The sequence below is a fragment of the Aspergillus flavus genome, chromosome 7 (assembly GCF_009017415.1).
Source record: "Aspergillus flavus chromosome 7, complete sequence".
Classification (NCBI taxonomy): Eukaryota; Fungi; Ascomycota; class Eurotiomycetes; order Eurotiales; family Aspergillaceae; genus Aspergillus; species Aspergillus flavus.
The window spans coordinates 652,254-666,619 of record NC_092404.1 but is presented as its reverse complement, the minus strand read 5'-3'; the positions used below and the strand labels follow the sequence as shown (position 1 = coordinate 666,619).

Here is a 14,366-nt window from a genome sequence, read left to right as displayed (position 1 = left end):
GCAAGGATAAGAGAACTACAGTATCATGAAGTGCAGGATCACAAGAAAATGGCGTAGACCGCGAGTTTCGCAGCCTAACCCGAAGAACGTAGTGTGTCAAGAAACGTAGCCTTGCTCTCGTTCGCGAGAACGTCAGTTTCCGTCGCCCTCCAGGTGTTCCAAGTTTCTTGAAGTGCCAGGTGGCGCTGATCTGCTTCGAGAGCAGCGTTTATTGTATCTTGTCTCAGAAGACCAGTGGCCTTATCCTCCAATTCTTGGCGGATATTGACTGGGACATTTCCGCACAGAAGGGACATTGCTACGGGTCCTAATGACTCGAAAAGACGGACAGTGCCTGGGCGTGTCCGAAAGGCACAGGTAATAAAAGCATCAATGTGTCCGTTCTTGAAGCTATCACTGCTCCTGCAAGTTTAGGTTAGTTAGGGTTCGATAACGGAATGGACAAACGTACAATCTCCGTATTAGCTGGTCATCGGCGACCAGGAGGATACCAAATCCCAAACAGGCCGCAAATCTCCACCACCACTTCCCCCGACGGACATGTATGGTGGAGAATTTGTCCCGACAAGATTCTCTTGGTTGTGTGATATTAGGCTCATCATGGCAGGCGTCGAGGACGCGGTTGACTACTGTGCCATGGCCGTCCATAGAGAGCATCTCGAAGTTCAGGTAGAGAAATATTTGGGCAAAACGCCTCGCCAGAGAACCAAGCTTTGCAATGCCGTCCTTGTCGGATTGAAGCACCCGAAAGTAATTCACAGCTCCCTCTATTCCCTCCCATACTTCGGGAAGTCCAAGAATTTGTCGGATGGACATAGAGGCGTTCTTTTCTGGGAGCTCCGATATGCACACTAAAGAGCCATGTGGAAGGATATAGTCCCAGGCCCTGATAATGTGCGAGATCTTCTTACTGCTTAGAGTGACCCAGTTATCATCACTCGGTGAAGCCTTCTTCCTCTTCTTATCCTGGAATTGACAGCACTGCAACTGCCTGGAAATATAATGCTCTCGCCAGACATGGACAGCGTGAGCGTGTGTTGAATTGCCGCTGGAAGGCCGTCGAGGATTGATCGGTTGGACGGCGAAAGGGGAGTCGACGGAACTAGGAGGTGTCATATAGTATGGCGAGGTACCGCTTTCTGACTCCAAAGTAGCGGCAGATTCTGGCGTTGACGCATAATCCATGGAAGAACTCGTCAGGTGGGGTGTGTTCCCAGGGTCAAGAGAGGCAAGCTGTTGATTTGCTGGAGAATTCTCCGACCCAAGGGACAGAAAAGGCAAAACAGTAGTATCGGCCTGATCTTCCATGAAGACAGGATCCGAGGAAACCGCCATCTGAGCTGGCCACTCTCCGGCCGTATTTGTCGCTACTATAGACGAAACACACGGCTGGGAGTCGTAGAAATCGCATAATTCATTCAGAATGCAGTCGAATTCGTTGTCGGCATTCATTCCTGGGTTCAAAGGCCCCGATGGCATGAGGCCATCCATCGCGGAGATAGCATCTGAGTGTGACATCGCATCTGGGAGGCTCGCACTATCGATCACTATGGGAAAGACATCGTTAGACCGGAGCGAAAGGGAGAGGTGAGAACCTACCAGACGGCAAGGAAGCGTGATCCACGGGCACTTGACTCGGCGTTACCGAATCCACCATGCCCACTTGGTAAATCCCATCAAGCACGTAGTCTACCTGATTCCTTTCAAGTTTCCGGAGCTCATCTAGATCTTCGCCCAAATCTCGAAGAAACTAGCAGATGTAAGCGTCCATATCTCAAGCCGTGCCAAGCGACTTACCTCGCGCGAGCTCTCCTTATCTAATATGTTCGAACCGAGTGTCTGGGTCATCCTATGTTAGTAGCCAAAGAGAAGACGGATAGGGGTTTTACCTCGAAGCCGAACGCCACGTAGTACGTGTTCTGGCACCGGAAATTCGATGATAGCACCTCCTGATCCACATTCACCATATGCCATCGAATAAATCCACCTCTTTGAGCCAGTCTCAACAGGTCAATGATGTATTCCACGCCGAGCAATCCGAGCCGCCTCAGTCTCCGGCCCAGTCGGTTGGTCAACTAGGGAGTGTAAGCCGCCAGCTCTGTGGAGGGAGGTTTACTTGACGCACGTCTGAACATCCATCCTCATCGAGGTAAAGTGTGTCGGTCGGATGGGCCTTTGAAGACAATGGGTCAGACGGTAATCGATGTTCGATGAAAGGGGCGCACGTACGCTGAGGCCGAGGGTGATGACGAGCATCCTAGCGGGCCAGCCGCAGGGAAATTGGGAGAACAAATCGAGAGAAGAGCACTTGGTAGCGAGAGACGATGGTTGGAGTTATCAGCGGAGAGAAAGCTCGGTCGATGGGCAGGAAAGGACAGAAAATGGCCCGGAAAAAAAGGCCTGGGGTAGAAAAGGAGCATCGTGGAAAGAGGGAGAATAACTGGCTTTTATAGGGAGCGAGTCGAAAGGGGCCTCAGAAAAAAGATGACCGGGCAAAAGTGTCCAAAGTTGCTGGGTACAGAGTTCCTGGGAGCAGAATGAAGGTGTTCAAAAACCGTGGCCCTCAGTATTCGGGGGATCAACACCGCCCCACCTGTCGACACTGAACGAACGCCGTTGTCCTTATCAATTTGTGCGAAGGAATGCACGAATACATCAAGGCGTGTTGCAGGAGAGGGTTTATATAAGAACGGAGAGCGAGCAGCGAAAGGCAGACACTGCCTCCTGGCTCGAAAACTAGGGCGCTAGATTCTGAGCGTTTCCGCTTCATCGCTTTGGGCCATTTCCTTTTGCCCTATTCTTAGCGTCGTCTCCATTTTTATCTCTGCACTTAAGAGGTGCGGAAAACGTGGCGATACTTAGAGCGTTCGTTTCACATTGGTTATGAGAAAATCATCAATGGCATATGTCATGCTCTTGCGTACTCCAGCATCTACTGTATTTGGAGTGAGATGAAGACTTGGGGGTAAATGCTGGTCGGTGCAGGACTTCTAAATTTAGAATGGCGGGCTTCTCGTTACCAGTTCGAGGCCCGTCAGCGTAGGAAACCAGGAAGCCATTGATTTTGATTTCCCGTATTGATATGCTACATTCCTGGTCTCTATCGGTGGCATACTTGAGCAGACCCGTCCACGAAGGCAGACTAGACTTCGAGATGCTAGCCTCTTCTCAGATATTTACGATCATCTGGGGTTGGGTGTGGGGAGCCCCGGGAGGTGCCGCTGGTGAGGGTGGGAGAGGGTAAACGAAGAGGAACGCAGCCGTTCATTCAGCAAGCGTCCCATCAGGTGTCTACTATAGGGGTTATGCTCTACTTCTTCCCATATAAAGAAAGATACGCGTCAATCGGAGAGTCAATGCCAACGGGGTGCGCGAAAGACGGCGCCAATAGAAAGCTGGCCGTCGGGGGGTTAGTGAGGGGCTCTACTACAACTTGGGGAGTCTGAACACTATATACATTGAGGCCGTACGCGCAGACATCTTGCATTGCCACGGTCTGTATAAGCGATGCGCTCAATCCATGCGAGCATGATTTGCAGCAGGGTCATTCGGAGAATATACGGAGATTGTTCGCTTCTTTGCCTTCGCTATGCATCCCTTTTAGGCCTAGTGCTGTTGGTGCTGCCATCGAAAACGGAACATATTGGCCAGACTGTTCTGGCCCTACCAGGCTCCACCAGTTCATACGTCATCGGTGTTGAAAGCACAATACCCCCTCTCGTCTTTGTCTTTTTTGGCTTCGTAGAGAGCAGGGTCAAGTACCCCTCTGGTATTTGGCAACCTTCAATGTCCCCTCGCGTCGAGATCCAGGTGCATCAGGGAGTCAATCTTGGCATCCTCGTGGTCCTGGTGATAATTAACGTGGGAGAGAGAAGGAAGGCTTGGGCGGCATCCTGCACTGGGGATAGGAACAGTGTTGAATCAGGGATGATTTGCTTGCACACCATCGGCGGAAAATGGGCCCAGAGAATAGAAATGTGTCCGAGGGTCTACCCGCTTTTCAGGGCGGAATTGACGTTCATCGTCAAGGTTCGGCCCTGATTTAGAACTCGAGTCCTGCACTTCAAGACAACCCCACAGGGACCACCCGAAGTATACCATCCGTGCCTGCTCGTGCCTGCTGGTTCTTAGCTTACCAAGGAGCCATGGATATTTTTTTTCATCAGGAAATAGAAGTGTCATTGCTTTAACCTTTTGTACTTAACGTCTCTTCGTCTTTGCCCTCTCTTTATCCCCGCCGGTTTACTGTACAGTTTCCGATTTAAAATAGATCATTTCAAGAAAGAAGGCAGTACCACTGTAACCGGAATGCATATTTGTTACCAGCTCCAAGAAGTCCACCAAGATGTACGGATCTGGTAGCATCAAAAAATGCTTTACTGGTTTGGTTCCGGGACCGTTCCGGGGTTAAAAAGTGCATTGATGGGTCCGATTCCCTCCTCTCTCTTGGGCTAAGGTTAGAAATGCATCAGGATGTTAAGAACCTGAGACCCAGCCTGGCCATCCTGGAAAGCGCCACAGCCAGAAAATGCCCCCGGATACCAGGTCACGCCCCCAGAAAACGCACTCGGGAGGCAGATGACAGGGATATCTTAAGACAAGGGGATAAGGAAGACAAGCAGACGACATAGGATAAATGCTCCGATTAGGACGAGAGAAACCAGGGTTGCAATAAGCCCCAGATATAACCAGGTGGGCAGATAGACGACAATATGTAATCCGCCACGACGGTGACTTATATCGTTAAATAGTGGCTTTTCCGGACGGAGGGGGTTTTCATAAGATGGAATATCCTTCATTATCTCTCTTGGGTAGTTTATCAAGGGTGTCAGGTGTCAATTCTTTTTTTTGCGTTCGGTGGTATATCTGACTTTCAAGGGCATTTGTATTGTGTATGCTGAGAGTGGGGTTGACCTTACGATGTTGTTGCTAGAATCAAATTGGTTGACCACAATTGGGGACGAGGCATCCCTTTAAACCATCGACAGAAGGCACTTGAGGGCAAAGTTGAGACATATCTGAGACGTAGGAAGAACCAGAGAATATTCTCTGCGTAATCAGATTCTAATGAGGAGATCCTGCGGTCGTAGATGGGCAAGCGCTGCGGCGGGAAGCAATGCAAATGGCACCACAGACCCACATCGGCGGTCATTGTTCCCCATCAAGATTCGAATCCGGCATGCCCAATCGGGCAGATACAATCTTCCTGACCTTGTAACTCAGGCCAGGGCTTTGCGGACGTGGTAGCAGTATTAGATATCTATGTATGAGACACATTCTACAACATCTGTCAGACGAGGGCTGCGGAGGACTGCGGACGAAGAATGATCCTGACCAATCATTACTACTGCAGAATGCTCCACATCCGCAGAACCTCCTGCGAGCCAATTGAGGATGGCATCATTGAATGTGATCAGCTGCCTCAACACGGATTTCTGAGGCGCTGGTGCCGCATCGTCTGGAGGAAAGCCAACGACCTATTCTCTACACAATGACTCACACACGTAGGCGCTGTGACGGGCGCGATGCCCGGAGCTGTGACCTAGAAGATGAGCGAGAGGACGCGGGAAAGCCACTGTTGCCCCATCGTAGCACTCACGACGCCTGTTTCAATATCCTAGGATACTGGCGCTGACCCCGCATGGTCGTGGTACATTAGAGACAAGGCATGAGTATGGCGACTGAAGGCTTAAATAGTATCTAGGCCTATAGTCAGGAGGCTTAACGAACCAATAAGTCTGTGAAGGTACCACCCGTCTTATGCTCGCGAAGGTGATCCGAGGCAAAGATACCCTGCCGTAGGAGGAAGAAAGGAAGGAACCTTGCAGATGAAACCGGAATTTGCGATGATAGGGGGATGCTGAAAATCACAATAACATTCGTACTTAAACCCATTCCCTTGGCGCCATGAGCGTAAACTATGAAGACACCCCCAAGTCCATATCAACATGGCAATCACGTTCCATACGAATCTACCATCCGACGGCTGAAGCGTTTTACAACCACGCTCGCCATTCCCATAAGCTATTCTTCGCCAATCTCCTTCTAGGGCGTAAGTCTTCGCAATCGGCCGTCACACTGATCTCAGCGTACTAGGAAAAGGGCAATGACGAACCTTGACAACGCTTCAGGTTGGCTTCTAGATATAGGTACCGCGACGGCTGAACGTACCTAGGCCCAGGGCAGTTATGCTCCTCCATCCAGAAAGGCAAGGAACTGCGCAAGTTTCTCGTTCGCCAGGAGTTTGCTTTTCTCGACCACCCAGGGAGTGCTCGTCCACTGGGCCGCCAACGCTTGCTGGTCATTATTGTGAGCTATCCACAATGCCTTCTGACTGAGAAGCCCACTGTCATCGCTAAAAATAAGTTCACTAAAGCTGGGCGGCACTTCTCCATTCAAGATGGATATCGCCACAGGCTCCAATGACCGGAAGAGTTCGACAGTGCCTGGATAACAGTGCAGGATAAAAGCGATGAAAGCGTCCATCTGATCGTTAGTAAACGTGTCGATGTTCCTAGCACTTGGTTAGGCTTAAGTTAGTATGAAAATTCGTCAGACATACATGATGTTCATCAAGTCCTCGGCAGCGATCAACAGGATGCCGAAACCTAATGATGCTGCAAGCCTCCACCACCATTTGCCCCGCCGTATATGAAAAGAATGGAACCTATTTTTGCGGGACTGTTCTGTTCTCGCCGCATTCGGATCATCAACGTAGGCATCAAGTATACGGTTGAGCACGTCAGTGTCACTCCTTTTTCGGAGCTTTTCATAGTTGATGTAGAGCAATATCTGCATGATGCGTCTTGCTAGAGGTTTAAGAGTAAAAGAATTCCTCTTGTCCCTATCCGCATCAAGCAACCGGAGACAATTGACTGCTCCATTTATCCCTTCCCATTCTTCTGGGACCCCGAGACTGTCCAGGCTCGACTGTGCAGGGCCTGCCCGAAGAAGTGGAGTTAGCATTTCTGAAGGATCCTGCGTGGTAATTGCGGCTCCTGCTCTAAGGATTTGGTGGATCTGGCGCTCCTTGAGGGGCAAATCCCTGTCGTGGAATCTACACGATTGCAGCATCCTCACCACTACCTCTCTCTGGTGTGGGTCCATGGGCGAGCGTGGTGTGCCGGTGGCTCGGCGGTGCGGTGAGCTCACCCCAGAAGAACCAGGAAGGATGAGTGGCCGGGCCGCTTGAAGAGCATTGGAAGGGCAAGGAGAAAGTACTGGGCTGAACATAGAGCCTGCTTCAGTTCCAGGGGAAGCCGCACATATGGGAGATGCTACAGAGGCAAGAGAAGGGGTACCGATCGACTGTGGTGTGTTCATAGATGGGTAGCCCAATGGACTGACACTGGCACTTTGGAAGATGAGTGGTCGCCCTGCAGAAGGAGAGTTGACGGAGCAAGGGGGGGTGAGATAAGATATTGCGTCGCCATTCGGCCAAGGAAGTGCATTCGCAGGCCCGGGGCTGAAGCATTCAGCATTATTGAACGTGGGCGTTGCAGGCTGACCGTTAGTCAGGGGTTGAAGCTCGCTCGACAAGAGGTCAAACGTCTCAGCAGGATGTGAGAGTGAGACCGTCGAATGCAAACGTTCCCCATTAGGCGGAAGAGACTTTACTTGAGGTGGCGCCGGCCGCGGAGGGTCCATGCCATAATGCTCTGATATGAAAATAGATCATGAGACTGAAGTGAGAGCGGATGTGGGGTCAGGAGGGATAGTTACCAGACGAGACTGACGAAGTGCTGGGCGGTGGTAGGACAGGCGGTCCCACCGTAGAACATTTCAAGATGCCGATAATGCGAAGACAGTCAAGGACATGTGTGACTTGGTCCACGCTGAGCTTCCTGAGCTCATTAAACCCATCCCCAAGAGCTTGTAGCAGCTAAACAACAGTAAGAATCGATGATGTGCATAAGACCAGTATATCTGCTCACCTCACAAAGTTGCCGCTCGTCCAGCGAGCCGAGTCCAGGTCCCTGAGATACACGAGATGAGCGGCTGGAGAGACACAGGGAAATGAACTCACATCAACCGTCGTGAGAGTGACAATGTATGTGTTCTCGCAAATGCGGTAAGTCGATGATACTGGCTCATCTGCTGCGTTCAATAGCACATGCCATAGCATATGCCATCGAATATAACCTCCTATTTGAGCCCGGTTCAGGATGCTGATAATATTCTCCAGGTTGAGCGACACCAGGCGCTTTAGGTTTGCGCCCAGCCGATTGACCAACTAGACTCTCTTGAGTATGGATACCGTAGTCGAGAATGAGGCACTCACGTCGGAACACGCATCTTCATCTAGGTAAATCTCACCGGGCCGCGGAACCTTGGATAGAAGGACGGTCAGCGTTTGAAAGACGGCTAGGAGGTCGAACTTACATAGAGACCGACCGAGAGAAGCAGCATTTTAGCGGCCAGCCGCAGGAAACGATAGAGCAAATGAAAGAGGGAACTTTATAGGTAACGACAGACAGATATGGATGTATTAACCGACGGAAGTCGATTTCGACGGTCGCAAAGACAAAAAGGAGTGGGAACTGGAAGCCCAGATCGGTTGGAGTAAATTGGGGGGAGAAGAAACATTGTTGAAAGACGGCGGATGGCTAGCTTTTATAGGATAGGAGCTATGGAAATGGAAAGAAACTCAGAGTGCCTAGTTCCTTGAGAGAGTGTCAAGGAAGAGGGCAGAATCGATGGTTTAACGTCAAGAAGTTCGGCGACCGTGATCCAGACTCTAAGAATACCGGGACCTACCCCCCGCCGGCTCGCGCCAAGGCCGTCAGTTTGTTGATCAGAGGGAGATCATTAAAAAAAAACCATTAGAAAAAATCAGTTCTCATTTATTTGTTTCAATATAATATTCTCTTACTTTTAATTGGTTCTATTTATTTCTTTTTATTTTCCACGTATTTTTATTTCTTTTTGTTTTCCACATATTTTTGTTTTCCTCCCTTCCTACCCCACGATCATCCAAGCTTTGGCGGTTTCTCAACGACCTTTTTGTTGGTGTTTGAATACCTTTTGAGAAAACTTCCAACTTTATCCACTCGTTCGAGGCGAGTGATCTTATTTCCCCGGATTCTCTTTCCTTGGCAGCCTCCACCGGTCCAAATTAAAACAATGTAACAGATCAATAGCCCCAGCATATTCCTTCTGCAATATTAACTCCAGGAACGACCGGTCGGATAATCGAAATTCACCTTATACCTATTCCCTGAGAACCGTCGGTTTCGAGTCATCCGGGACTCGGGAACGAGCCGGTAGAGGATAGTTTCGTTGGATCCCCCACCATATATGCCCGAAAGGTGGTAATCTCCACACCTCGATTCACGCAAGGCTAGGTTGGTAATCCAACTCAACGAGCTTTACACCTTCGCGAAGATATCCTCGCATTGTTTCTCGAAGTTGGTCCCGAACCTCAGCCGCTGTGGAGACTGTCCGAGCTTAGCCTATGATATGAAAAGAGACGAAAGGAATGCCTTACCCATCACTAGCAGCCTGCCTTGGTCGTCCTGGATGTTGTGCTGGATGTTAGATAGTCTTTCAATTTCTTCACCGGATGCCTCAAGCGCAATAATATGTTGATAATCGGGCACGCCTTGGTAGAGGCACGCTCGTTCGTGCTCACCAAAGGGTACTTTCTTCTGCTCGAGGCCGCTCCTGACAAACATGGAGATGTGGAGAATCGAAGGAGACTTCTTGGAAATCGTCGGTAAACAGACATAGCCCGCATCCAAGATGTCATCATCCAGGAGGTTGTTTAGTAGATGTCGTGCCGCAGCGATCTCATCAATCGACTCCACCTGCCAGACCAGATGCACTCGGCGGACCAGTGAGGTATATGTGTTATATCCGTAGATCAGTCTTTTCAGATGAGAAATAGCTGCCGCGATACCGAAACCACCGGCCACTACCAGGACGCTTTCATAGTGGCTGGCATCTATGGTCGTGCCGTGAGGACCGGTGAAGAGGGCTAGGAACGAAACGGACCCATCCATCGCCCCGTTGGCGTAGCGAAGAAGGTCTGCAGAAAAGCCACGGCGTGGCTGAACGAGGAGTTCCATTGTTTCTTGGCCTCCTTTGGACCAGGAGGTGACGGTGAAAGGATGCGTCTGTGCCCATGACCACAGGCTGACGGACGGAACCCAGAGGTTGATGTACTGTCCGGCCTCGACCTTTATAGGTCGAGGCAGTAGGACTCGAATATGGGTAGCTGTCGCAACACGGTCTCCATTTTCGGCTTTCCTCGAAGTGAATGTAACTAGAGCCCTGGGAGAGCCGCGTCCTGCGCAGAGGCCATTCCGATATAAAAATATCACCAATTGTAAAAGGAAGGAGAGACCGAAGGCCCCGAGGGCGACCAACAGATAAGGTCGCGAACGGCGGCTTCCAGCCGGTAGATGCCGCCAAGTACCGTATACAAAGAGCCCGGCGAGGGCTTGATGCGTTCGGAGGAAGATCTCGTAGGAAAACCGTCGGAGCCATTGTATGGAAAGGATCGCAAGGAGACCCAGTGATATACCTGCCTTCAGAATGTCAGAGGGAAATCAAAACACTCCCAGCGATGGAACATACGATCGTAGTCCAAAGATTCTTCGATTCATTGAGCGGAAAGCCAAACCCTGGTTCCTGAACTGCCGCAACTACATGAAATGCCAGCAAGGCAAAGCCCATCCAACCGCATGTCCGATGAATTTTTCGACAGGTGCGTAGAGTGATGCCAAGGAGGTCAGCAAGATGGCTCAAGTGGTTGGCGCATAAAGGGAAAACCAAGTTGATGAGGGCTAGTTCTGCTGCGCGGTGGCCAGCACTAGACAAGGACTTCACACGAAAGAAGACAGGAAAGACATTAACTGCAATAAAAGATAAGTGAACTAAAGCAGTAGCCCGTGTCCAGGGGCCCCAGTATCGATGTCGGTTGACGACCAGAGGGAGCGTTAGATGTCGGGAAACCAAGACGGTGATCAGGTTCGTCCAGCTGGTGATGGTGGACAAGATACGGATAAGGAGAAGACCAGCCAAAATACTGCCAACCACAATGGCATAAATGTCTGGCCCTTGCATTCTTCCTTGAGATAGTGAATGACGACTCAATCTGGATGGAGTTCTCTGGGAAAAGACAGGCCTATTTATATGTGAATGCTCACAACACGCGGTCTCTCTGCGGTGTGACTCCAAGTATAGAATATATTCTGCGGAATGTCAAACATGAAGGTCTCGCCGTTCCGCAACGGCCCTCAGAACGATGGCTTAAGGTATATATTAGAGACCGATACACCATGATTGAGATTCTTCTGCCCCTCGTCTATCTGGAAAACACGCGATGTCTAATAAAGCTTTGTTCACAAAGAAACGTCACTCAGACAGTGCTCGAGCAAAGACACAGCAACGTCACAGGCGCAAGAAGGGCCTCTTCAAGAAGGCTGCCGAATTTTGCCTCGAATGCGAATCTGACGTCTTCTTGGCCATTCGGATTCACAAGACTGGACAAATATATATTTTAGATTCATCATCACAAAAAGAATGGCTAGATACATTATCGAATCTGGTAAGATCCGTTAGCTTTTCCACACCACACGACTTACATCGCTAGACGACATACTATCCTCGGCCCGTCAAGGAGAGATTGCACGACATCGTATCTCAAGCAAAGGAGAGTCCGGCAGTGAGCCCATCGCCGGAACGAGGATGAAGACAAAATATGGGCCTTGCTTATCCTATAAACTGCTCAATCTTGAACTATAGAGGATGCTCCTCAGAATGAAGTCGTGATTTTATGTGTGAATGGTGAATCTCTGGAAGGGCGTATCCCGAAATTTCTTCGAACAGTACTATAACGCGAATCATTGCGGGCTGACTGCGGACCCCACACTCCACAGCGCTGCTCATCTGCCAGTCATTATCCGAGCACGCCAAGAGGTCTTCAGTCTCTCATAGTGAGACGATGCGACAAATGCCCAAGCGTTCCGAGACTAGATTCCGTCTGGGCATTATTTAAAGCAGTAACTCGGCACGCACAACAAATCGGAGAGCTGATATTATTAGTCTTGCGGAAACCATTTCTCTCTCAACCAATCATTATCTCGCGCAGCCGTTGACATCCGCAATAGAGCATGCGAGCCAATCAAGGGACGTCAGTGCCTCCCGTTGTCTGTTCCAATGAAGGCGCTAGTACGCAGCAGCAGGAGGAAACCATCAACCTCGCACTGTTATCTACGTAATGACCCGTGCGCTTGAATTAGTATGAAACGGCATTGCAGTGGACCAGCCGCAGAAATCGTGGACATGGAAGATGAGTAGAATGGAGCTCCGCAGAGGGAAACGCTGTCCGGAGTTGGCGATAGAAGTTCGGTCTGCCACAAGAAGGTAGTTGGCCAGATCTGGCTTGCATTCGGAAAATCAGGTCGTGGTGACAGGAAGGGATAGTTGACCCTTGCTTTCAGGATAACCCCACCATTGGCACCTGCTAACTCTAAAATGTACGCTGTTGTCTGTCATCTGTTCTAGCGAACGAAGGATCCAAGCAAAAATAGACCAAAAAAGTATTCAAAGGTGCTCGGGAGGATGCTTAGTGATGGCCCTTTTCCATCTTTGATCTTTTTCACATATGAACAGGGGAGTGATGCAGGACCGTGGTGCAATTTTGGAGAACATGAGGTAATATCGCACTCAACCTTCTGGCTCCGCAAGTCAGGAGGTTGGACCTATATTTAGCGCATCTGGTAAGGTACTCTGGACGTAGATTTAAATAGATGACCAAGCTGGAACCCACAGCCTGTGGAAAACCAAGAAGTGCTTAATCTACACAATGTATCTGCTCTTTGTCTCGTCCCTTTTGGCAACATACTTGATCAGATCTATCCGGGAAAGGATGGTTAGGATCCAGAGGCCGTCATCCCTCTTGGCCACACAGTGCACTCCCCTGCGAGAACGCCTGGCCAAACGAAGAGGACGTAGGCGTTCCTTTACCAAGCATCAAGTGGGAAAGCTGTTGCAGGAGTTAAATGCGCTTCCTGCGGGCAGAAGCTTTACCTGGAGGGAGCTCGGTTGGAGGGTCGGCGCCACAAAGGTACACGAAGGAACGATCCGACACAGGATGAAGAAACTCGGTTATCGGAGGGACAGGAGAGGAGTATTCTACCACCGACGAAAGGGACCGAACGAATGTTATATTGAGCGCATTGTCAACTCACGTTTCGCCAACATTATCACCCCCAAGCCTCGGACTGAGCATGACTCAGTCCTGAGGTTGGCTTCGTCTGATGGTTTGCTGTGAGTGTCGTCATTTGGATGAAGACGTCTGAACAATATGTGGGTGGCGCTTGGTGGGAGTAAGCGGGGGATTGGTAGCTTTAAACATTGCGATTCCAAGTATACTGTAGAATAGGCCGTCAGGCCTCCGGAACCCAGAAGTTGCATTATCGTGCACCATTGTATAGAGCTGGTACATTAAGGCTATACAGCACTCGTACTCTTCCATTAAGCAAACTTCTACTGCCTCATTGGCTTCTATACTAGTATAGAGTCCTGAGTGAACTTATCGCGGCCCTACCGGGTAGAAACCGAAAGTTCCCCGCGTTATTGTCTACCATGCAAAGTATTCCCTGCGATGCAAGCCCGGGTAGTATTATAAGATCGACGCCAGGGTGCAGATAAACTCCCTCCGGGAAGCAAGTTCAGCCCTATCCTAGTGCTCCAGGGGAGTGAAATTTGATGAGAACAAAAGTGGGTGACAGAAGCGGGTGGCTCCTTTGACCCCGAAATCAACGATGATCATTACCGTGTATATCGTCAGTACTATCTTCCTATTTTAGTCGTTCAATTACGTCCGCATAATTATATTTAGACGATAGAGGTGTTAGCCCAAACCAAGCCATCATTGATGTCTTAACAACGTAGATCCCGGCCATCTGTACGTGCGATCACCCGTACAAGGCGATGTATGACAATCTAGATTGTTTGTAGAAGGGGCAGAAGAAATCCCACTCGACGGTGGTGGGATAGAGTGAACGTGGGCTTATTTGCCGTTGAATGTTCTGTTCGCAGTGCTTTCCATCTAGGGTTAATGTAGTTGGCGCGCTGTTCATACCGACCATCTTGTCCCGACTGTTCTTACTCTGCTCGGCTCCACATGACTACGTCATTGTTTATTGTTAGTTCTCCTCTCAACCCGCCCTCTCCTTCACTTCCTTCGCTTCAGTACCCCTGATCCTTAGGAAACAGACACCGTGGCCAAGACGTCCTGAAAATAGTTTGGTCGATAATACTCTATTGGCTTTGGGATGTACTCAACATTCCAGGTGCATTGGTTCACTGAAAGGGGTCAACCCCGCCTGTACAGGCCCCGTGATATATTGGCCAAT

The 14,366-nt window shown here is 49.9% G+C and overlaps 4 protein-coding genes across 4 annotated transcripts; 1 reads left to right on the top strand and 3 right to left on the bottom strand.

Moving 5' to 3' along the window:
• Positions 1–74: 74 nt before the first annotated feature.
• F9C07_5384 (uncharacterized protein) lies at positions 75–2,256 on the bottom strand (the record flags this gene model as incomplete). Its single annotated transcript, XM_071511350.1, has 6 exons — positions 75–402; positions 452–1,547; positions 1,600–1,750; positions 1,798–1,839; positions 1,890–2,075; positions 2,230–2,256. The coding sequence occupies 6 exons, from the start codon at positions 2,254–2,256 to the stop codon at positions 75–77; spliced, it is 1,830 nt and encodes a 609-aa protein (XP_071366882.1).
• Positions 2,257–6,012: 3,756 nt separating this feature from the next.
• F9C07_1839838 (uncharacterized protein) lies at positions 6,013–8,689 on the bottom strand. The gene is made up of 8 exons (XM_071508429.1): positions 8,383–8,689; positions 8,282–8,329; positions 8,027–8,233; positions 7,935–7,976; positions 7,723–7,882; positions 6,563–7,658; positions 6,172–6,514; positions 6,013–6,115 (listed from the first exon to the last, which is right to left on the bottom strand). The coding sequence occupies exons 1-7, from the start codon at positions 8,407–8,409 to the stop codon at positions 6,187–6,189; spliced, it is 1,908 nt and encodes a 635-aa protein (XP_071366881.1). The 5' UTR covers positions 8,410–8,689; the 3' UTR covers positions 6,013–6,115; positions 6,172–6,186.
• Positions 8,690–9,330: 641 nt separating this feature from the next.
• F9C07_2229282 (putative cell surface metalloreductase FreA-like protein) lies at positions 9,331–11,067 on the bottom strand (the record flags this gene model as incomplete). Its single annotated transcript, XM_041287387.1, has 3 exons — positions 9,331–9,437; positions 9,488–10,529; positions 10,579–11,067. The coding sequence occupies 3 exons, from the start codon at positions 11,065–11,067 to the stop codon at positions 9,331–9,333; spliced, it is 1,638 nt and encodes a 545-aa protein (XP_041149986.1).
• A 259-nt stretch (positions 11,068–11,326) lies between these two features.
• F9C07_2103306 (uncharacterized protein) lies at positions 11,327–11,695 on the top strand (the record flags this gene model as incomplete). Its single annotated transcript, XM_071508954.1, has 2 exons — positions 11,327–11,551; positions 11,597–11,695. 2 exons carry the CDS (start codon positions 11,327–11,329, stop codon positions 11,693–11,695), a joined length of 324 nt encoding a protein of 107 aa, XP_071366880.1.
• Positions 11,696–14,366: the final 2,671 nt, after the last annotated feature.